The sequence below is a fragment of the Letharia lupina genome, assembly GCF_014066315.1.
Source record: "Letharia lupina isolate WasteWater1 chromosome Unknown contig_6, whole genome shotgun sequence".
NCBI classification, from domain to species: domain Eukaryota; kingdom Fungi; phylum Ascomycota; class Lecanoromycetes; order Lecanorales; family Parmeliaceae; genus Letharia; species Letharia lupina.
Window position 1 is genome coordinate 1011710 of NW_023502975.1, and position 21931 is coordinate 1033640.

Consider the following 21931-nt stretch of genomic DNA (forward strand, 5'->3'; position numbering starts at 1 on the left):
GCAAGATAGGACTGCGGAGAACACCCGGAAAGAGAAAAATAAACAAACGCCCCGTCGGGAATACCTCGGTAGTATATATTAGGCTCGGAATTTTGGCGCGTTCCCGACAACTTCAACTTTTGTTTGCTTCAGAATTGACATATTCAACCAACGCGGCACGACTCTCTCTTTGCCTCATAGGTACTCGTTAGAAGCTCAGATTCTCAGCTACTCATGTTAGACACCTTGTGAGCCATGTCCTAGCCACGGAAGGGCGAGCGTCCAAATACCCTCCCTCCTCCCTCAATACCATCTGTAAACTCACCGCGATCATCATGTCTGGATGGACAGTGCCACTTTCGTCAAGCCCTTTGGCACCTTCTACACCGGGATCAGATAAACGACATACCAGCTACTTCTCAAATAGCTATGCCTCAAACCCCTCCACCACACCCGCTGGTCGCCCCCCATCTTCAATCGGCTCCTTTACACCTGCGGATCCTCCCCCTTCCTCAATCTTTGGTAGCTCTCAGCTAGGTTCTGGGAAAACACTGTTCAAGAAGAAGCCCTCCCCTGTCATGAATACGGGCTCGCGAAGAAGTGTAAATATTGCGTCGTCCAACTCAATCGATGAAAGCAAGTTGGCTCGGTACCTGGACAAAAGCGGCCGATTTGATCTCGGGAGCAGCAACAGTCCATCGTCAAGGAAGACTTTTGGTGTGCCGAGCAGCAGCCCACCATCGAGGCTCGCACACGATAGTGATCAAGACGAGGAATATGAGACCGAGTCGTTCGACGAGGACGAAGATGCCGAAGGCTCAGAAGCAGGGGACAGAACTGTGGACGTGAGCATGGGTGCCGACGATCGACTTCCCAAACATGGCTCAATCCCCAAACCTTTCGCGAATGGGTCATTCGCGAATGGAGATTCGCTAGACCTTGGCTCTTCCATATTGGACGGGACTCCCCGAGGAATGAAGAGATCCCGTGGTGGTGCTATGATACCTTATGCCCCACCTCGAAGCGCGAGGAAGCATCGACAGCCAATGCAGGACTCAGCTGTTCCAGGAATTGCGAAAAACATGGCCACAAGAATGGGCCTCGCCAAACTCAGCGAGACAGATGACTTTATTAGTAACACGGAAGAAATCCTTCAAGAGGAATTGTATGGGACGGAAACTTCAGGTACCACGCCCGAACAAGCTCTGAAAGCAGCACTACCCAACGCCTCTGAGACATTGAGCCAATTCTGGAGGTCATACCGTGATCACGATATAGCAAATGCGCCTCCCATGCAAGATGTCACTATAGGCATAGGGCCGGCCGAGAGTGAGCCTGCACTACACAAATCTATCTTTCTAGCCGCCCTACTTCTACAGCTCCGACACCCACCTACTGCCAAAGGGAAGCAAGCTTTGGCCGTCACTCGTCTCAATCGATCTTCCACTCTCTCAAAGTCTTCTAGAGATTCGCCAACGCCGGCAAACCCTACAGCCTTTCCGAAAATACTCATTGATTGGATGGAGAAGGAGCATAATGCATACCGATCTACCATCAACGAAGTCCAGTCGTTGCATCCAAACCCTACCGCTCATTCCAATTACTGGGACATCGTCCATGTTTGTATAATGCGCGGGAAGCTTGGTGAAGCTGTGCGGATACTGAGAAGATCGAACTTTCATCATGCTAGAACAGCTAGGGAAGACGGTCAGGGTGACGAAGGCTACAATGGCATGCAGGTCAAAAATATCGAGCGAGTTGTTAACAGAGCCATTCAAGTCCTGGAGCTGTGCCCAGCCGTGCAAGATGACGATTGGAATGTCACAGGGAATGAATGGATCATTTTCCGAAAGCGCGTTCAACAAGCAATGGAGGATCTTGCCACATTCGCCGAGACTCGGGACCGAGATTTGGATTCTTCACACTCAACCTTCGAATCCTCAAATTTTGGACTCCTGAGTACGACGATGAGTCTCACCCAATCTACGCGGAGAGCTGAAAGTAGAGTGCCCTGGACTGTCTACCAGGAGTTGAAGATCATGTACGGGATCTTGCTTGGGGAAGCCACAGAGATCCTCTCCTCTGCACAAGACTGGGTGGAGGCAACCGTAGGTTTGACGATCTGGTGGAACGGTGACGACGACGAAGATATAGCTGTCACTAGCCTAGCCCAGACTCGACGTTCACTCAGACCGTCTCAATCACGAGGGTCTCGCCTTGTAGACGTCAATGCGAATCCTGCATACCTGCGCCGATTAGCCTACGCTTTTGCATGGTCGACTGACGAAAGGGACGACGATTTGTTCCAGATCAACTCAATGAACCCTATTGAAGTTGGCTTGGCATCGCTCTTCGAAGGTAACGTCGCAGGTGTGATAGGTCTTCTACGAGGGTGGTCCCTTCCCGTCGTTTCCGCAGTCGCAGAGATCGCAAGCATAGGTGGCTGGTTTGAGACTTCAGTAGCGAACAACCTGATGGAGTTGGACCTCGATGAGGATGACCGTTCGTTGCTCAATGGACACGGTATACAAGGGCCGCCGATGACTAGGGACACGATCTTGATAGAATATGCAAACGCTCTGTCTAAGAAGGCAGAGATTCAGCGAAATCATGGAAAGACCGCGTACGAAGGGTGGGAGCTCTCCATAACATTGCTTTCTCGCTTGGACGACGACAGCGTGGCCCGAAAGAGAGTTGGCGAGCTGTTAAATCGACTGGATCTTAACTCTGATTCGCGAATAAACAAGATCCTAGAGACTTGCCAAGACTTCAACATGGTCAAGGAAGCCCGAAGTATCACAGAGGTAAGCTCACACTCTCCCCAATGAAAATATATTCTAATCATTGACAGAGGTACGCTGATAATATCGCCGAAAGTTCGGAGAATTATGGCACAGCTCTCATTTACTACGCACGGGCTCATCACCACAAAAAGGTCAAAGATGTCCTGGACTTGCTAATATCTCTGTCCTTGGTCCAGTCGATTGCTTTCCCTCCATTATCAGCGCTTGACGAAAACCTCCGCGCGCTTCTATTTACACCGGAACAAAGTGTTGGGCAGCTCTCCCTAATGGATCCAAAGGCCGCAGAGATGCTCCATACTTACCTCACAGGCTATGCGACTCTGCGCAAGTACTATGATCTGCGAGATGAGGAAATCAATCTAGAAGAGGGTCAGAAGCCGACGGCGAGACCCAACGCACGGAAGAGTGCAGCTGCCACAGCACTGCTTGCCGTGATCAACAGTGCTGCAGATAATATCCAGGGCGGACTATTCGATGAGCATCGGGGCTCAGTTGTGCAAGTCGATGGACTGCTATCACTGCTGGGCGAAGCCTTGGTCTTTGTCAATCGTATGTGCTACAGAGAGCCGTTGAAAGTCTACAAGGCTATCGCTGACTTCTTCCCGCAGAGGCTAAAAGTGTACTCTCTCTTTCCCAATGCTTTGCCCTTCTGAAAGCAATCGAAGACCTCCAGACCATCACTCCCCGCGTCTACGCGCAATGCGAAGAATGCTTCCGCTCTACTCTTGACGCATACCAAGGACGCCGTGCACCAGCATCATCACGGGAACTTCTCAAGAAGACCATGAGCAGTATGAGCAGTAGCTTCTCTTTAGTGGGAAGTTCGATGCTAGACTTCGAATCGAGCAATGGCATTGGCAGCGGTAGAGCGCTCGTCAAGCCCCAGGAGGACAGAAAGAGAGGCTGGGATTGGAGGAAGGGTTTGGCCGAGGATGCAAAGGGCGAGGACGTGCTGAGGATCCTCCGTTTGGGCCTGGCGAAAGATATCGCTCGGCGTTGGATCAGCGAGGGAAATTGAGTGAAGTCTCAAATAGATCCCCGGTGTCGGATGCGTGTATTGCAGGGCGCAGGAAAAAGCATAGCTAAGGATATCCCGGTGCCAGACGAGCACCATTGCGATTGCTGTTTGATAACGAGTACCCTGCCTGTCCAGCGACCGTGCTAGGCCCAAACAAACAGATTTGAAACTGACACCACTGTACATCCGTGAGGCTGGCCCATGACATTGACCTCCCAATCATTTACCAACCTCCTCTTCGATCACCCTGAACACGTGATGCCGATCGACCTCCCAAAAGCAGCCTGCACGAACCCGATGCGGGGCGTAGAGGAAAACGAGAGCCGCGGGATATATGCTAACCGAATAGAGTCTCTCCCACCCGTGTGCACCAATGGTCCACTGTTACAGTAGTACATGTATGTGACTCGCACATGCGCGAGGGGGGAAAAACTCCCTCTGGATATGCAGAGTACCTCGAACGGCGAACCTCTCACGTCGTCTCGGACGCGCGCACGCACGGACATGGATCGTTATCGGCTTGCTACGGGTTGGAGAAGTGACGCCATCGATGGTGGAAACGTCGCTCGCTCTGATGACACCCCTCGCCGGTGGGATGTGGGACCGGGTTTCCGGGGGGGAAAACCGCGGCGGTCGTTTGGAGTGTGGCGGTTGGGCGTCGCTGGTGTTTTCTTTTGGTTTTTTGGAAAGTGCCTTTCGAGGTGGGGATCTGTCCGAGGCGTCTCAGTGCTCTTTTACGAGCTGTCATACACTTCGTCCCCGTCGGTGTGGGTGCTGAGGAGACTGTACTCGATTGGCTGGACAGCTAGCTAGCTATTTAGGACGTAATCCGCTGGGATCTCGTATACTTACATAAGGATCGGGGTGATTCCGTTGATTTTCCGTCACGGTCTGCCGTTCGGCGCTTTGTTCTCTGGTGTTGGATTGAAACGGCTCAACACGAAATCGTGGAAGGATGTTTGGGGTCGGCTTCTGCACATCATCATCCTCTTCAACGACGGCTTAGCTTGCTGATCGATACGTTTGCTGTGCATCGCGCAGGCAGTCGTTGGAGGATCTTCAACTGCAATTTTGCTGATCCGAAGCCTGGCGGATTGGTAGCACCATAGACAAATCAGTCAGCGTGTGTTACAAGTAGGGACTTGAAGTGGATGCGGTAGATGTCTCGACCGCCCACGGACGGGGTTGCAAGTCGTCACTTGCCAAGGATCGCCAAGGACCCCGACAGGTCTAGGCCGAGACTCGGAGAACGTAGGTAATAAACAAGCGCTCCAAGTAACGGCGCCGCCAGGCAGCCATTGCGGAAACGCCTCACGCCGACTGGAGCACTCTGTGTGGAGGGAATTGAAAGTACCGTAAGCCAGGTCAATCTAGTCTGGAGGGAGCGCACGGACGGGCGTCGTCCACACCAGCAGTTGAATCAATCTTCAACCATACAATTGAGTGACTTGTGATAAGGACGTCATCATGCGTCGGTCTGATCAGCCGCCGGTATGGGGTTGGATGCTTGCATGCTCTCTAGAGCCTCAGAGTGCTTGCGAATGCTACGATGGACGGCACGGCTTTCTTGGAAGAAGAAGAAAAGAACGTCGTCCCTAGCCAATCATAGCTTCTTTGGCGATGAGTACTCCGCCATTTGTGTCGGAGTTGTTGAGCGCTCCCGGCAAAGTTGCGACTTGTCGTCACTTGGTCTCGAACTTGTTCAATAGGCATGCAACGGCCCTCCCTTTTGGGGCCGGTCGCTTTCCTTCTTCCTTCCAAAGTCAGTAAGCACGTCGGCGCACACCGCTTTCGACATGTTGGCTGATAATACCTGAAGACTCAGGAAGTATCGATGAAGTCTCTTTTTTCTAACCTCTTTCTAAGCATGCCAAGAGGGCTCGAGCCGAGGCGATGTTTTGGGGGTAAACGTGAAGCTGAAGTAGTAGTGTGGACCTAGAGTTGGGGTACAAGGTTACTTTGGAGTGGGGTGAAGAAAACGGTCTGTACGAGGTGACGATTTAGGCGAAATTGTGTGGTGGCTCAGTCTTATTTGGATGATGATGATGATGATGATGATGATGAGCTTACGTTGGAGGGATAGGTAGGCCACTAATACTCTAGCTGATCGCAATTCGCAACACGAGGGAGCATCACCAAGTTACCTACATCTAATCTCTGTGCAGTATTCGTACTACTAAAGTAGGTACTATGAAGTGTTGGTATGCATCCACCAGCATCCAAATCGCATGGCTCGTGTGGATGTGTTCAGGGTCCTTCCGGATGGGCTTGACTGTCTGGAAGAGAGTTGCGAGCAAGTGTAAAAGATGGCGTGGTGGTGAAGCCAATAGAAATAAATGCCTCACTGCATGGCGTGCACCTCTGGCTGACACATTGCAGCCGCCATTGCACGGCTCAAGAGTCAAGGTTGAGTAGTACGAGAAATGGCACTCCAACATTCTGGGGTCTCATAGGGTCGCTAGGCTCACTAGCACTCTTTCACCGCCGGAACTTAAGGTACTTAGGTTGTACAGTACCCTTCATCTCCAGGTTCTCAGCCCTGCTAACAAGCATGTTACCGAACTCCGCCTCGTGAGTCGCACAAAAAAAGTAAAGTAAGCATGCAAATATCGATCCACCAATCATACCTTTTGAATTAAGCCAGATGAAGCTAAGCTTTGCTGACCACATGCCTTCCCGCGCGAAACGAATGGCTTTGATGAAGTTAGTGCTCGCTTCCCTCCCTAATCTCGCTGGGCACCCCCCCCGGTCCCTGCTCAGTGGTCTCCGACCATTGACATTTGTTCCATCTGCGGCCTCGATCAAAACCGTATGAATCAGGCGCAGTCATTCCCTTGCTATCAGTAGTAAGCCATCCCTCCCATCCTTCTATTCCTTTTCCTTTTCCTTCTCCATTTTCATCCACCCTTTTCTTCTTCCCTCAAGGAAAATCCCCCATCTCCACTCCAACATGAAAGCGTAGACATACCTTTCAGCCTTATTGGAAACCAAAATACATTCAACATCAAATAGAGGCTCAGCGGTCCAAGGCAGAAAGATGCAGCACTTTACAGAGTCCTCTACTCAAGATGAAAAAAAGCCGACAGAGCTTCCCGACAGGACCTCAACTTACAGCCCTCTACCGCAGAAAGATGCTGCGGCCTTCTCTCCAACCGCCGCCGTGGTGTCTCCCATGACATCCGATCACGGCATACCCGATGTCGCCTCTCTCGGTCCCGCTTCGCCCGGGCTGCATTCGCTCAGGACGCCGGATCCAACGGAAAAGGAATACACACCTCACTCGACAGAGAAAGAATTCTGGGACCAACCGGCGTTGGAAGTATCCGAGAGGAGAAACGATGCGCCTCGCAAGCATGGGCGGAAACCGTTGCTCTTTTGGATCGTAGGTCTGGTCGCGTGTCTGGTGATAGGACTTGCTATTGGACTCGGTGTGGGCTTGACTCGAAAGTAGGGGATATACCAGCTTCTAACGCCATGAGTCCATTTGGCTGATGCACGTACTGTACAGGTCGAGCAATGGGTCCTCGACCCCTGCCAACCCACCACCGCCTGCACCAACCTCTATCCCTCAAGATTTCTTTTCGACTGTCGGAGCATTCAATGGCTCCGGGATAGCCTTGGCTTCCGAGTCCTTCGCCTCCGGCGGCCACGGAGCAATTGTCATGTACTTCCAACATCACTCCGGCCAATTACGTTCCGCGCAGCTAGCAAGCGATGGGACCTGGCAGGGGGGAGACATCACCGACATTGTCGCCAGCAACGCCAAGAATGGAACCCCCATAGCCGCTGTAGCCTACGCTAGAAACCAAACCGCTGCTGTAGGTATACAACCAAGCCTGGAAATAGGTCTCGGTCTAACGGTAGAATAGTGGCATATATTCTATATCAACGTCAACAATACCATCACCGAGATCATCAACGATAACGCCACCAACGTCTGGAGGCCTGGACCTATCAACGATCTCAATCTGCAAGCCATGAATGATCCCAACGTCGGCCTCGAGGCTTGCTGGTACGGTAGTTTCTACAGCGACACCGCCTACAACCATTCCCCAGTTCCTGGCCAGACCACGGGTACAGGGAACAGCTCCGACCAAACCGTCGGCATACATCTCTGGTACGCCAGTAACGCCACCACTTTCGACTCCGTGGGCTGGACCTACGGCGACGATACATGGACCGAGCAGCAAATCTTCAGCGGGTACAACGGCCACGGGGGCGTGGGCTGCTACTCCTGGGGTCCCGGCAGCGACACTTATGTGTTCTTGGTCAACCTGGAGAACGAAGTCAACATACTGTGGAAAGACTTGAACACGACGCTCGTGGGCAACAGCACCCATCCGGTCAACACATGGACAAAGAGTAAGTGACGAACTCCCCGTGGACCCTTCCGATGAACGTAATCCCTCAAGGGAAAAAAGACTCACGCTGAACGTTATTTCCGCAGGCGACATCAGCATCCCCGTCGTCCAAAACAGTTCCATGGGCTACACCAACTACCTCTACGTCCAAAAACCCGACCTCACCATCGGCGGCTTCAACGTCACCTTCGCCGCCGAAAACACCACCATCCCCACCGACCCGGCCGACACCTTCGTCATCAACGGCGCCCAAGGCCTCCCCGGCACCCATCTGTCCGTCACCGCCCTCCCCGACAGTTCCGGGGGCAACTCCTTGCTGGCGTTCTATCAGACGAACGGGACGGACATCACCGAGTTCGTGCGGGATCTGGACGCGGGCCAGTGGACGAGTTCGAGCGTGCCGATCCCGGATTCGTGACGCTCGTCGGGGTTGGGGGCGGAGTTTTGGGGACCGTTCACGAAGGGTGATGCATTACGACGTTACGATCAACTTTTTTTTTAATTCTTCACTTGACTATATCCATTGTCGTCTTCACCCTTACCTCCCCTTTTTTTTTAAATATAGTAGTAATATCATGTACTAGTACGATAAGGAGGATTTCAGCGCGCTTCTGGACAGCGTCGCCGAGCACCGTGGATGGACTCGTTCCCTCGGCCGGTCCTGTGAGAGATCTTCTTGAAATAGAATAGGAAGTTCAACGTCGCTAGCTAAAAAAAATATCGATGACAGCTCACCCTGATTGAGGAGTGAAGATGTCGATGTAGCCGACCGGTGTTGTCTCCTTTGAAACGGTAAAAACTATAAGCTGTAGAAAAAGTGCAGCAGTCGAGAGGGCCAGTGGGGGAAAACACAAGGGGGGGAGGAAATACGTCTAGGGCAACATACTCGAACCGACCACGTCTACTCCCCGTATCATATCACCGGATGTAGTCAAACAAACCGCGGGATCTCCATCCGCGCACTGCCCATCTTCTAGAACCCCTCGATCAGTTCGACGATCGCCAGGCGAGGACAGGCGCCTCTCGAACCCATTCTTCGCTCCTCGAAAACACGAATGTTCGAGCAGGAGCCGGCGGTGTCGAGCCATCCCTCCGAGACGGGCGGGCGTTACCACTCGAAGAGGTAACGCACCGTACAACAGCGCGCGTCGACTCGACGACGACCCTACGGAATCGCCCGCGTCGTCCGCCGGCATCTCGAGGCCGGGTGAGGAGCCCATCGTACATCCCAAGTATCCGCCGCACGGTCATCGTCCGCGATGGGTGCGGCTCTGGGTCGGGAGAGGCCGCGCCGGCCCTGTCGGAGCGATCTTCGGGGTCAACGGCTTTCTCGTCGATGCGGCTCGGTTGTCCAGCGTCGGCTCTGGTCTTCGCCACGTCAGTTGGATTACTACCAGGTTTTTCGGATGTGTTCTCATGGCACGCATTTAGTTTCTGCTGCTAGTGGTAAAGGAGATCGATGTCGAGCTCAGTGGAAGGGTCTGCAAGCGCCGCAGACGGTGTTATTGACGGACCGTATTCACGTTTCAGCTGACGCGCATACGGATCGGTTAAAATGGCCGTGGAAGCCTGTGGTTGCTCAAGAGTATCTGTTCTTCGCTGTTTTTGCCCAGGTGTCCTGAATCGTTGCCGTTCCCGGAAAGCTCCTGCCGACGAACACCAGGTCACGATTTTTCAGAGACGAGCATACGCCGTACCCCCATACGATGCTTGACGATCACTTTTTGGAACGCGACGCGTGTGTGGGTAACATTGGGACCAATCACCCTCTTCCACAGAAATCGGAATTCCAGTCGACTGGATGGCGTTCACAAATTGATTTACAATTGTTGCCGATGTATGGACATGCAAAACGCTGCGACTGCGGCAGTAGACGAAGAGTGCGTGATGCATAGAATGAGGTTCGCCTCCAGAAATTAGCTTGACTGTCCAAGGCAAGGACTGTGAGATCAACGCGACCAAGGCCAGAGGAAGGTCGGCCCTGTCTCTGTTTGCCGACAGCCCCAATTCTTGTGTTACGTGTGATCGCGTGACTGAAGAGGACGCAAAAGACCTGCTCGTCTCCTCTTGCAGACCGCATTTGTCTGCCAGATGAGACATGAGAATGAAGTCCTCTGCCAATCGCTTCCCCATGGTACAATCGAGCGCATACCGAGGCCCCTGAAGCTCCGTTGGTTGAAAGCCCTTCTCAAAGAATCGATGCACCTGGGACGGGATATCAGACTGAAGGTGTTTCATACAAGCCGATAGGGAATTCGTCTCGCAACAAATATGGCAAGACCAGCTTCCACGTGCAGGTAATACACACCGAGGATCATAATACACGCTAAAAGCTGTGCTCAATACTAGTACTGCATTTTCTGGGGTGAAACAAGCATTGAGGCCTGCTACCAAAGGAGTCATGGTCCAGAGAAGCTCGTTCCCGTTTTTGGCCAAATCATTGAGTGCACAAGCCTCAGGCGACAATTTGTGGAGATCACCAGGAGTCAGACGCATTCAATGAATCCATCCGTTCATCTCTGTGCGAGAATAGACCTCCGGGTCCAAGTTTAGGGGACCGAAACGTCGGAATAACGGCTGATAGTAGAAAGCGTAGTACATCGGCAATGATAAGCCGACTTCGGGACTAAAGTCTGTCTCGAGCTCGGACATGGTCTGGTCTTCGATCGCGGATTGATCAACATGCAGCCCAAGTAGGGTGCCGAAAGTGATTCTGGATTGGTGGGATCAATGGTTTTAAGGTCCGTCGTAGGTCAGCGTGATGTACATTAAAAACCCCAAGAACGTGTTACAAGTACCTCAAGAGCTTCGTTCAGATCATGCAGTGACATTTGAACCACGGTGGTTGAATCACCTAATTCTCTGAGCAACTTGCGGTGCGGTCCTTCGCGTGTGGTGTTGATCTTGATTACAATCTCCTTAAACTCCTCTTCTTCTCTATCAATCTCTAGCTGAAGCTGACGGAGCCCTCGCTGCAGTCCATTGATCTCTTGCTTCATTGTTTCTTGGTTCCTCTCAAGTACTTATGTGATCTGAGCTCGAGTATTTTCATCTACCTCCTCGATCCGGGCAGAGATATTGTCGGCTTCCGTGGAAATAGCATTGTCATACCTGGAAGCTACATCAGCGACGGCATTATGTACCTCCGCCCGGGTGCTCTGGTGTTCTTTGGCCGTAAGGGCGCGGGTTCCTTCGCTCTGCTTTACTGAATTTGCAGCCGCTGATTTGAACTCTTGAGAGAGTATCGTCTCAGTCTGTGTATGCAGTGCCCTCATCTGCCTGGTTTGTGAGCCTGTGGCAGCGACTAATTGGTCTCGGCTGTCACTCAACGCCTCTAAAATCTTTTGTGCGCCCTCATTTGTAGCATCGTCAAGAGCTTGGAAAGACTATGTTTGTTGAAAGTTCAGTACGTCAATCCGAGATCTAGAAGCGTATCATCAGCCTTGTATGCTAAAGCAGACCGCAAACAAGAGCAATTGTACTTCAGGTTCACAGTCATCTCCTGACGAAATCCAGCCAATCTTTGCTCAAGCATGGTCAGCTTCTCTTTGCCCCATAACGCCTTTAATGCTCTTCTGAGGCTCGGAGACCGTGTGTAATTTCCTTTTGACACCAAGATGTTCTAAAGCCCTCAGCAGGTCCTCAGCGACCTCGCTGCATCTTGAACATGGCTGCTCCAGCACCGAGTCCACTGACCCTGCTGAGGCCTACAAACCGACCGCTCAAATCCTTAAAATGAATCGTAAGGCGTTCTAGATCGTCATGCTCCTTCAAGGTACCCGAAATGGAGGCATGGATCTGGCGGCTCTTGGAGATTGCGTCGCCTGTGAGACTGAGGGATTGGAGGACGTGGCCAGCTAAGCTGGCGGCGGCAAGGGCCACCATGTTTAGACATAATAGAAGTGAAGCAGGAGGAAGAATGCTCGATAGGAATCATAACTTTTGGAGAGGGCATTGTTGAGGGCGCGTTCACCGTGGGTGTAGCCTTTTTCTAAGAATCTAAGTATGCATCTAAAGCGACTTACTTGAAGCTAGGCCGCTTTGAGAACGTTGCAGCGAAAAGATGCAGACAATCGGCCTTCTAAAGAGGAAATCCTCTTCTCGGGAAGTAAACCCTCTCACTCCCCCAGACAGCAACAATCTGGGTTCGACGAGGTGTATGTCCAATATCTGAACCTGACAGGTGGCAAATAGAGGAAGGAAGCAGGTTAGCCATTGTATGAGATGCGCGGTTGGCGACGCAGAGTAGCAGAGAAGAGCTTAATGTTAATCTCAATCCAAAGCCAGCACATCTCCGTATTTTACGGCATCCGAATACACCGGAGTGCTAGTATACCAATCAAGTTTGCACGAGCGTTGGGAACAAAAACCGTTGATAGCACATCGTCTCATAGCAAGGAGTATCTCAACAGAAGTGCTCTTATCCACAATATATATCATCCTGACCAGGTCTCCGTAGCAGCAGCACGAATACCCGAAAACAATCCTGTAGAATGTAACTCCATCATTCCCACACATTGCATTTAAAATCGTTCAACAAACCAACATCTCACAACCACAACTCGCGCTAGCAGCCCATCCCGAACCGTCCTAGCTCGGCACCATCAACCCATCCCCCAAAAGCTTCCTGCCACCGCCGCTCTCCCACAACCACAACGTACCTACCCCCTCCGCACACCAATCCCCCAACATCACAAAGCATCCTCAACAACCCAGCCAGCGAACCCTCACCGGCAACATGGCACCCAAACGCGCCCCCACCGCCACCCCGACATCCTCCACCTCGCGCTCCTCCGCCGCCGCCGCACGCTCCGGCGGACCTCCGGCTCGCCAGCCGGAGCCGGGCACGGTCGGCGGGGCGCTGCGGGACACGTATGACGCGTTGACGGCGCAGGAGAACCGGAGCGTGTTGAAGGCTGTGGGGTTTGCCGGGGTGAGTTGCGGTTTTTTCTTGGTCGGTCGAGGAAGGAGGAGGGAGGGTGGGGAGGGAGGAGGGAGGGAGGGGGAGGGAGGGAGGAGAGGATGCCTGAAGGCTTCCCTCGGTACTACTGAGCTGAGGGAGCTACAAAAACTTGAGGGTTCAAAAGCCCCGACGGATGCGCAGTTGCATCATCGTTCCAAAAAAAAAAATTGCTTTGGAGCCGCGTTGAAGATCCATTCGCGGCACATGCTAAGTATTGCCGTCCCACAGGTCGCCGTCGCCTTCTTCTCGAGCAGCTGGAGCGAATATCTACACCCGCCGTGAGTCTCCCTTTCATTCACGCCCTTTCGCCCTTCGCCGCGGTCATGCCGTAGCTCTTCCTGCCGCCTCCGCAGCTTTGGGGGGGGTTGTTTTTCGTGCATTCGGAATACCTGCCCCATTGCAACGATTTGCAGGAGCTGATGAGGTTTTCCCCTCAGTGCTTAGACCCATCCCGACCGCCATATCCATACCTCTCGTCGGTACCGAATCTCCACTTTCTACGTCTCTCGCATGGGGGCGACCGGTTGAGGGAGCGTGGCGGCGCTGTTACGAAAAGGTCCATTCCACGCTAGCGATGGATGTATTTTCCCCGGGGGCTTCTATCCATGTACATGGAGCACGGTCTGATGGGAGGTTTCAGGGCAGGATATCCCAGGCTATTGGGATGGAATGACCGCCTTGGTGGCCAGATCAGCGGCTGTTGATCTGTGCTGCGCTGTCGCACCGCAAGCGGCGTGGTTACGATAGATAGTCATCAGCACATGTACCCTTACCGCAAACTCCCCCCAAAAATGTCAGCCCCATTGGGAGCGGTTCTGTGAAAACAATACGCGCCTGCTTCCTGCCTTACCCCTCACAAGCGAGACAGCATTGATCGCACAACCAAAGCACATGTCACGGGTAGCACAACCGCAAGAACGGAGTGAGAATCTCATTCTTTGTCGAACACGTCGGGTATCCGCATCCTGCATTGATCGCTCGCTATGCTAAGCTATCTATGCAACACAACACAAATCCCGCCCCAATGCCGCTTCGCTCGCTTAACCGTAATCATGGGCATCAATGACAAGTTGCCGAAAAGCAGTAGAGATGGTGCTCGGTGATGGTAGTGTAGAGAACGCTCGACGACAAGGTGTCCAGAAATGCCCTCACGTACTCATACGGGTATCGTTGGTGGTGCTATAGGTTGGAACAATCTGGTGTGGGAGGTGGAGTTGGGCGATCGATTCGGGGTGTCCGAAATGGCCAAGTCGAGGGGTGATGGTGTTGGTGTTGGGGTTGGCACATCTCGGATGGATTTTTTTCTTGGTATGGGGCAAGAGATGGTGGGTGATGGTAGATGTTGAAGAAGCTGGACAGGCGAAAGGACTGGTGGTTGTAGTAGTAGTGGTAGTAGTAGAAGTAGTAGTAGTAGTAGTAGTAGTAGTAGTAGTAGTAGTAGTAGTAGTAGTAGTAGTAGTAGTAGTAGTAGTAGTAGTAGTAGTAGTAGTAGTAGTAGTAGTAGTAGTAGTAGTAGTAGTAGTAGTAGTAGCAGTAGGTGATGTTTAGAATGAAATCGCTCATAATGCATCGCTCCGGCAAAAGACAGATGTATAGCCGCCGAGTCTGAGACGCCAGGCTATGCTGAAGATGCCACACACATGTACTGTGTTCCATGCTGTGGCACCGTTTCCCACCGGGTATAAACGCCGCGCCACACAAGTCTAAGCACTGTTAAAAGTGCTGTGCGTACGAGGACGAAGGGTCGTCCGGCAAACTGAAAGGTGGCGCCGAGTAGGGCGTGTGAAGGTCGAATTCGCCGGCGAAATGATGACCTAAAGTTTCATCGAAGTAGTTGCCGGCTGACCCAGGGGTGGTCTGATTGCTGAAAGCAAAGGTGTGATCGCCAGGATCTGATGCAGCGTGGGATTGATTGTTGTGGGCTAAAGTTGCGACATGCTGATGGGGTTGGGGGAACGCTTGCGGACGAGGCGTGGTTTCGAAGTGATGGCGCTGCTGCTGCTGCTGTTGGTGTTGTTGTGGGGAGTTGATGGGGTGGAAGCCTTGGTATGTTGACTGAATTGGCGAGAAGAGATCATCTTCAGGCTTAATGGCTGGTTGTGGCGTGACCGAGAAGTTGTGTTGACCTGGAAGGACAGTAGACAGAGAAAGAATAGGCGTGCCTCGATTGGCTTTGCGTTTTCGAGACTGTTTGGGTGTTGCACCGTCGGAGAAGCGACGGTCTGTCCACGGCCGCTGAGCGGACTTTCCAATAGATTTCTTCTCTGATTTTCCTTTCCCCTCGCGACCGGTACCTGATTTGCGTTGTGCCTTCTTTCTTGCAAGTTGTGACGCTTCTGTACGATACCCTGTGTCGCTACCTTCCCTCCTCATGCCTGGGGTGTCAGACCCACCGGCCATTTGGAAGCTGAGGGGTGAGAATGTTTCAGGCATAGAACCCTGTAGCCCAGGATCTTCCAGAAGCATCATGCCTTGCTGCCCCATCACAGTCTCGTTCGCAGGATCACCTGCTCGGAATTCTTTCATCAAAAGACCCAGTCGTTCAACTGCCGCGCCAGCTAGTCTATGAATGCCTAATTTGTTCATTTCGAGGAAGGTGCTGTACGTATGTTGAACTGCGCCCAAATCCTGAGTGTCACCTGTCTCAAGCATGGACAAGAGTAGGATCATGGCCGCGTTGAAGGCCATTTGGCCCATTGTCCAGCAGATCATGGCCGCACGGACTCGAGTTGAGAAGAATTGAAAAGCAACTAGAAGCGCTCGACAGGACATGAGGACACGACCTCTGCCGCGGGGCACATTGTTTGCATCCACACTGGGATAAACAGGGGAGAAGTTGATATTGGGTCCGTCAGAGTTACGACGCACATTCTCAATTCGTTGTCGGTTCAACAGGATAAGAAAGTTGTGCGTCTTTGCGTGCAAGACCCCTGCTTGAGCGTCCAAAGGCCATCCTGGGAGTACCTTGTCCTTATCTAGCCAGCTCATATCAAGTGAAATCAGAGCAGGCAGAGTCTTTTGCAGGGCCAACAGATCGTCGGAGAATTTGTCAATTTGATCGTTGTTCAGGTAGCCAGCAGACAGGATCTGGCGTCCCAGGATGCTGAATTGAACGAGATAGTTGGAAAGGCTCTGGACGAGCGGATCTGGGACTATCGGCTCCGGTGGTCGGCAATCGCCCATGCTTGATATTGCCATAGGTCTCCCCAGCGCCATTGAGTACTGTTGATCCATGTGTATCATCCACCACCAAAGATTTCTTCGAATGTTCATCTCTTTGGGAGGTGCTGGAGGGTTCAATTGACTTGGATCCCGGTGCACTATATACGTAAGCACAAAGCTAAAGCTGTTCAGCGATGATCGACTTACAGCCAATACTTTGAGCAAGCCTGACAGTGCCGCCGAAAAGAGCCGATGCATCAAGAAACTTGCCGCTGTTGGTAAGGTATGGTCCCATCATCACCAGTGCCTCAATGACAAGTAATGTTGGCCGGCTCATGAATGAAGCAAGCCTCAAACACTGATAAGCGGCAGCGACTGATTAATCTTTAGTAGGGAAAGCAGGGTTCTAGTCATTGATACTGACTGTAGACATCGCCCTTCTTTGACTCCTGTTCAACGCTACCGGCAACCCATTTCCCGCCAAATTTGTCGTACACACCATCCTGCAAGCCTTGCGCTAGGGTGGCGAAAAGCAAAGCCAGCATGTCGGGATAGAGAGCGGCGTTGTGCTCAAGGTTCTCCAGGAATCGTGCGACCTCGTTGTTTGTACATTGATCGGGCACATGAGGGAAAGAGCAGAACTGTGCGCGACGTTGGAAAGCATCGAGATAAAAGAAGAGATCTTGCTCGGGTGGCAGCAGCTTGACCAGGCTCGATGTGTCATCTTTAGCAGACCAAAGGGTAGGAAATGGATGAGACGTTGCGAGTTGAAAGGCGAAGATATCAGTGGCACGAGGAAGGGCATGAGTGAGATTCGAAGGTCTACGGTCAAAAGCGAGATGCGCGAACTGGGGGCCACACCTTAGCGGGATGGTAAGACGATCCCGAGGAGTGAACGGGCGCTTACCTCTTCGACAACACTGGTCATGCCTGGGCTTCCAAAGTAGATGTTGTCATTGATATCTCCACTGAAGGCCTGCATTTGGAGTGGCGGTAGGGGTGAAGGCTTCTTGGTCACTTTCGGAGGCAATTTGATCTTTTGTCCGCTACGTGCAAAAATGTTGTCGTCGGTCGGCTCGGCTTTGATAGGTTCTCCACGTAGAATGGCCATTTCATTGCGAAGATTAGCTATCGTCTTGTCTCGTTCCTTCAGCGCCTCTGCTTGAAGTATGGGCTGCCGCTCAGCTTCGGAGAGGTCGAATTCACATAGCTCGGCGATCTGATGTAGAGAACACGCCGTACAGGGCTGGATGCGATCACACTGGCATCGTCTGCGTAAGAGGAATGTGGTAGCTGGAGTTGGAATTCGACTTACCTTGACCTTGCGAGCTCTGCATGGGTTACATGATAATTGGGGACGTTTCGACTTTTCTCGAGGTCGAGTTGGCTGCACTGGTGGTCGAGGCTGGGGTGAGAGATCGTCCGGATCAAAGGTGGTGCTGATGCCGTCCATGACCTCCTACGACGAAATGAAGGAAAGTGGGCGAATCGAGTGGGACAGCGATCCATTAAACTGCTTGACCTTGATGGAGCATGCTAGCATGTGATGATGGTGAGAATGGGTGTACTGGTACTGATATCGACGAGCACTATCAACGCCAATCTCAAATAGATTAGGGCTTTTCCGTTATGCGACACAGGGTAAGTGGCAGATCTAGGCCTGTGGTCGAATATGAGCCACTTATCCAGCTGCATGGTGTTGTCTTCGTGCATGCAAGTAGTCAAGGGCAAGGAAAGACAAGTGCATCTGAGAGTTTTCTACGCAGATTGCCGAGTCGCATTTTGCTTTCGATGCTGAATACCGAGTTTGCCTCACTCTCTTCCCCACAAACATCCGGCTCTAATAGGTCGGCATACGGGGCATAACAACTTAGCGGCAGCCCCAGGGCGTAAGCTTGAGTGTTGGAGTGCATAGCGTGGGTGATAGTATGGGAGGAATGCCTGGTCAGAGATCTTGGTGGCTTGCATTGGCTCGGATGGCTAATGATGACCCATGTCGATATCAGGGTCACGACTGGTACGGAGTCGAGCCGTTGAGCGTTGAGATTGAGCAAGACGATGAAGAGGGAAGGGGGGTGGGGGGAGGGGGGGAGATGGTTAGCTTGGAGTTGTGAGCACTGGGCAGAGCGCTTGTTCAGCCATTTGCATTGTGACAGCGGGCTTTGTTGGGAGTGAGGGCAGAGATTGGATGGAATGGTTCGTCATCGACTTTTTCATTTCCATTGGACCCCCTTTTTTTTCATTGGATTTGTAAAGGCCGCGGGACACTGTTGCGCCCCGTCCTCTTTCCAACATGGCAAACAAAGCCATCCATATCGGCAGTGGTCAGCGTCAGCCCTTTGGTGGTTTCTTTTTCTCTTTTTCTCTTTTCCTTTTTCCTTTTTCCTTTTCGTATGGGCCCATCTCCGAAGAATGTGACTCTAGGGTCTTCTAGGGTCCTCTAGGGCCCTCTAGGGTCCTCTATTTTCAAGATTGGGGCACATGGATCAAGGGATGGAGAGATCGGATCCATGGAAGCCAAACTTGATTGGAAGTTTGGTAACGAAACCCTTTCCCGCTAGTGGCCGTGCAGATCCCGTTATGGCCCGCCGGAGCCAGTCTCCGGGCTGGGTCACGCTCCAGTCAATCTTCTCGTGCCTGTCTTACTCATCACACAGGTCATCCACCCCCCGATCTTCCCATCTTCCCAGCAGATAGATCTACTATCTGCTACTGAGATCAGCGGGCAATTCGAATCGTACATTGATCTTCCATCCTCTTCCTCTTCCAACTTCCAACGGAGCGGTTCTCCAACACGCGATGCCAAGTCTGGGATGGATTCAACAAGATTTTCTTTCTCCTGACAACGTCGCACTTTTGAAGCAGGGGAAGTATAGACAGCCAATAGAAAGTCCATGTTCCAAGTGAGAAAATAAGCGAGAAACCTCGGGCGCCTGCAGGTGAGTGCCTAGACGCAAAAGTATTTGTCAACCTCGATGATAGCTCCATTACAGGTATTATTATCTTTTATCATCATCATCGATCATTGATCAATGATCAATTATTTTAAACCTTGGGCGCTTCCACTCCTCTTGCATACAAAATTTCAATCTTCGTCTTCTCACCAGTCACACTATCGTCTTCTATTCCACACACTTTTTTCTTCTTCTTTTTTTTTTCTTCTTTTTTTTTCTTCTGTCTTTTCCTTTCGCGGCCCCAAAGGCTCTCCTCAATTATTGCGGGTTGCGAAGTTGGGAGATGGGTCAGAAGACTGAGCTTCAGCTAGCCATAAGTAAACTTACGCGCCACGCCACACACGGTTCACCTTTTCTCGGTCCGAGTCTCGGCCACGGTCCATTCTAAACCACTGACGTCTTCATCCCCCAAGAATAGCCCTGTCAAAACCCCTTACCCCCCCCCCCATCCGTGCTAATTATCATACTATGGCACGAGATTTGACTCCAAAAAAGCAATTGCATAAAGTAATCGATATCATTATCTCTTGCACCGTTCTTTTCTCATGAGATCAAACTGACCCAAAACATATCGCTCGTATTCTCGTCCGGGTGACACTTCCTGAGACTAAGGTTTTAATATGCTCTCTGCTCGGCATTGTTAGTTGCGTACCAACAAATGTGCCGCCTCCAACGCACCCAATAGCTGTAGCGCGCTCGTCGACTAAGGTATCTTCTAGGGGCTTCATGACCGCGCGACGGCTAATACTCAAAGAGTCAAAGTCACCATTTGGCATGAGTGCAGAAATGCTTTTTCTTTTCTGGACGGGGAGGCGAGCAATGTTCGCTTCAATGTCGCCTCCCGCTGCACAGCCAGGTCTGCGAATATCAAAGATCTGGGAAACCGACCACGAGAACGCAGATCTGCAGCTCAGATCTCTGGGTCTCCGTGCGTCTGTGTGTAACCGGGTTCCCAAGGGGAGCTTATTTGTTTCCATCTGTGCTGCTCTGCGGCTGCAATGCAAGCAGTAACGCTCCTTCCCAGGCTAAGAATTGGAATAAGTAAAATTGGCAACCATCTTTGGAAATCGCTTCCGCAACCATCATTCTCTCCTCACGAGGAGCTGCGTAGTTCAGTCAGTCCGGCGGACAGCATAATACACCATAGTGACTGCAAAGCGCCATGGCTTGCCAATTTTGGCTTTCCGGATCTAGATCATGAGCGTAAGCGGTGTCGGATGTACGGAGTATGGAAGAAGGATTAGTGTTGGATGACTATGCAATTTCTGATCCTGATGACCGTACCCACCCACACTAACAGCCCTTGCGCCAATGGTCAAGGGTCAGGAGGATAACCTAAACATCTCGGAGCGTGCCGAGGCGAAAGAGAGCCTACAAACGCCCGGCATCTGAGAGTGGAGTCAAGTCCACGGAATTGAAATGCTTTCGCCGTTGAGATGATTGGGGCGATTGTTCTTTGCTTGAAGCCATGACTGAATCGTTGGGGTGCCTGGAGGAGTGGAGATCTCTAGCCCCGCGAGGTGTGTGACATTGGTGGCTTTGGATTACCAGGTTTCGACACGGGAGGACGCAAGCTTCGTGCCTCTGGGACCGTCCCATCTTTCAACATGCTTCTTGGGCCGCAGACGCTGACATCCCCCAAGCGGCCGATGCATCAACACCCTATCCCATCGTGGACCCTGAGATCTCCTCCGGGCTACCAGCTAAATGATACTCGACTGCGTGGAGTACCCGCATCAACGCCTATACTAACGGGCATATCCATGGGAAACACACTAACGAGAGACGAGAATGATACTTCAGATGTTTATCAGTGGGCTGAAAGATGGACCGGCTTCATCCCGACGTATTAGATGTAGAACAAAAAGAGCTCGTCGACGCGAGAGCGTTCTGTCGATCATCTCTCTATGACCGCGCTTCAGACCAGGTGCCGATCAGCACGATGTTGCGGAATAGGTGAGCCGGCCGAAGTAGGTCCTGACGGATTCTTACAAAGCTAGCGCCAACCGCACACAGTGGCCTTCTTGCATGACCAGATTTCGAGTCATGAACAGCCTTGGAATCTCCGCGGTGGCCTTCCAAAATTACTGCTCCCACCTCAATCGTCAAGCGACCTCTAGGCCAAGCAGCATGTAACAGAGACGCTGACAAGGATCATAAAATGAGACTGCCGAGGCTATCGAATGCCGAGACCTCCTTCGTATTGCAACGGCGAATTTCGAGCTCCTTCGCCAAGACGGCTGCGCGCTGAAGGATTATCTCGCAGTCATCGTCAATGAACACGTGAAGTAAAGGTGAGGTATGTATTGGCGAAGGCTGGGAAATGCCCAGGGCGGAGCGCGTTGGATTCGTGGACTGATCAGAGCCTTTGCCACAGCCAGCGCAATGACTCGTCTCGTTGCTCTCTGCTTTATTGCCTGCCTCATAAATCCATATTGGTCGACATCGAGCTGAAGACAGTACGTCTTGCAGCGATGAGATCAAGAGGAGTCTGCTGATGATATCCTCTAGGTGATCTCAATGATAATTCATCGTTACCCGTGGCCAAGTCCTCAATGCTGCTCTTGTTTTCGGCCAGGAGAGCTTACACTGGCGAGGCCGACAGGACTGAATAGCTGAGACCACCTGTCATGTCTCCCTGGGTCTCTGATGAGCTCTCTCGAAGCGTGCGCTGTTTTCGGCGGTTTCTC

The 21931-nt window shown here is 52.0% G+C and overlaps 7 protein-coding genes across 7 annotated transcripts; 3 read left to right on the top strand and 4 right to left on the bottom strand.

Annotated features, from left to right (window-relative positions):
• Positions 1–314: 314 nt before the first annotated feature.
• On the top strand, positions 315–3801 carry HO133_009159 (uncharacterized protein; the record flags this gene model as incomplete). The annotated part of the gene is made up of 3 exons (XM_037300020.1): positions 315–2783; positions 2831–3332; positions 3392–3801. 3 exons carry the CDS (start codon positions 315–317, stop codon positions 3799–3801), a joined length of 3381 nt encoding a protein of 1126 aa, XP_037154846.1.
• A 3037-nt stretch (positions 3802–6838) lies between these two features.
• On the top strand, positions 6839–8580 carry HO133_009160 (uncharacterized protein; the record flags this gene model as incomplete). Its single annotated transcript, XM_037300021.1, has 4 exons — positions 6839–7248; positions 7310–7619; positions 7671–8163; positions 8249–8580. The coding sequence occupies 4 exons, from the start codon at positions 6839–6841 to the stop codon at positions 8578–8580; spliced, it is 1545 nt and encodes a 514-aa protein (XP_037154847.1).
• Positions 8581–9149: 569 nt separating this feature from the next.
• HO133_009161 (uncharacterized protein) lies at positions 9150–10295 on the bottom strand (the record flags this gene model as incomplete). Its single annotated transcript, XM_037300022.1, has 2 exons — positions 9150–9602; positions 9987–10295. 2 exons carry the CDS (start codon positions 10293–10295, stop codon positions 9150–9152), a joined length of 762 nt encoding a protein of 253 aa, XP_037154848.1.
• A 363-nt stretch (positions 10296–10658) lies between these two features.
• Positions 10659–11161, bottom strand: HO133_009162 (uncharacterized protein; the record flags this gene model as incomplete). Its single annotated transcript, XM_037300023.1, has 2 exons — positions 10659–10817; positions 10961–11161. 2 exons carry the CDS (start codon positions 11159–11161, stop codon positions 10659–10661), a joined length of 360 nt encoding a protein of 119 aa, XP_037154849.1.
• A 24-nt stretch (positions 11162–11185) lies between these two features.
• Positions 11186–12047, bottom strand: HO133_009163 (uncharacterized protein; the record flags this gene model as incomplete). Its single annotated transcript, XM_037300024.1, has 2 exons — positions 11186–11548; positions 11859–12047. 2 exons carry the CDS (start codon positions 12045–12047, stop codon positions 11186–11188), a joined length of 552 nt encoding a protein of 183 aa, XP_037154850.1.
• Positions 12048–12900: 853 nt separating this feature from the next.
• HO133_009164 (uncharacterized protein) lies at positions 12901–13569 on the top strand (the record flags this gene model as incomplete). Its single annotated transcript, XM_037300025.1, has 3 exons — positions 12901–13095; positions 13354–13403; positions 13563–13569. 3 exons carry the CDS (start codon positions 12901–12903, stop codon positions 13567–13569), a joined length of 252 nt encoding a protein of 83 aa, XP_037154851.1.
• A 1269-nt stretch (positions 13570–14838) lies between these two features.
• HO133_009165 (uncharacterized protein) lies at positions 14839–17740 on the bottom strand (the record flags this gene model as incomplete). The annotated part of the gene is made up of 5 exons (XM_037300026.1): positions 14839–16445; positions 16495–16662; positions 16712–17135; positions 17195–17548; positions 17603–17740. The coding sequence occupies 5 exons, from the start codon at positions 17738–17740 to the stop codon at positions 14839–14841; spliced, it is 2691 nt and encodes an 896-aa protein (XP_037154852.1).
• Between the last annotated feature and the right edge of the window lie 4191 nt (positions 17741–21931).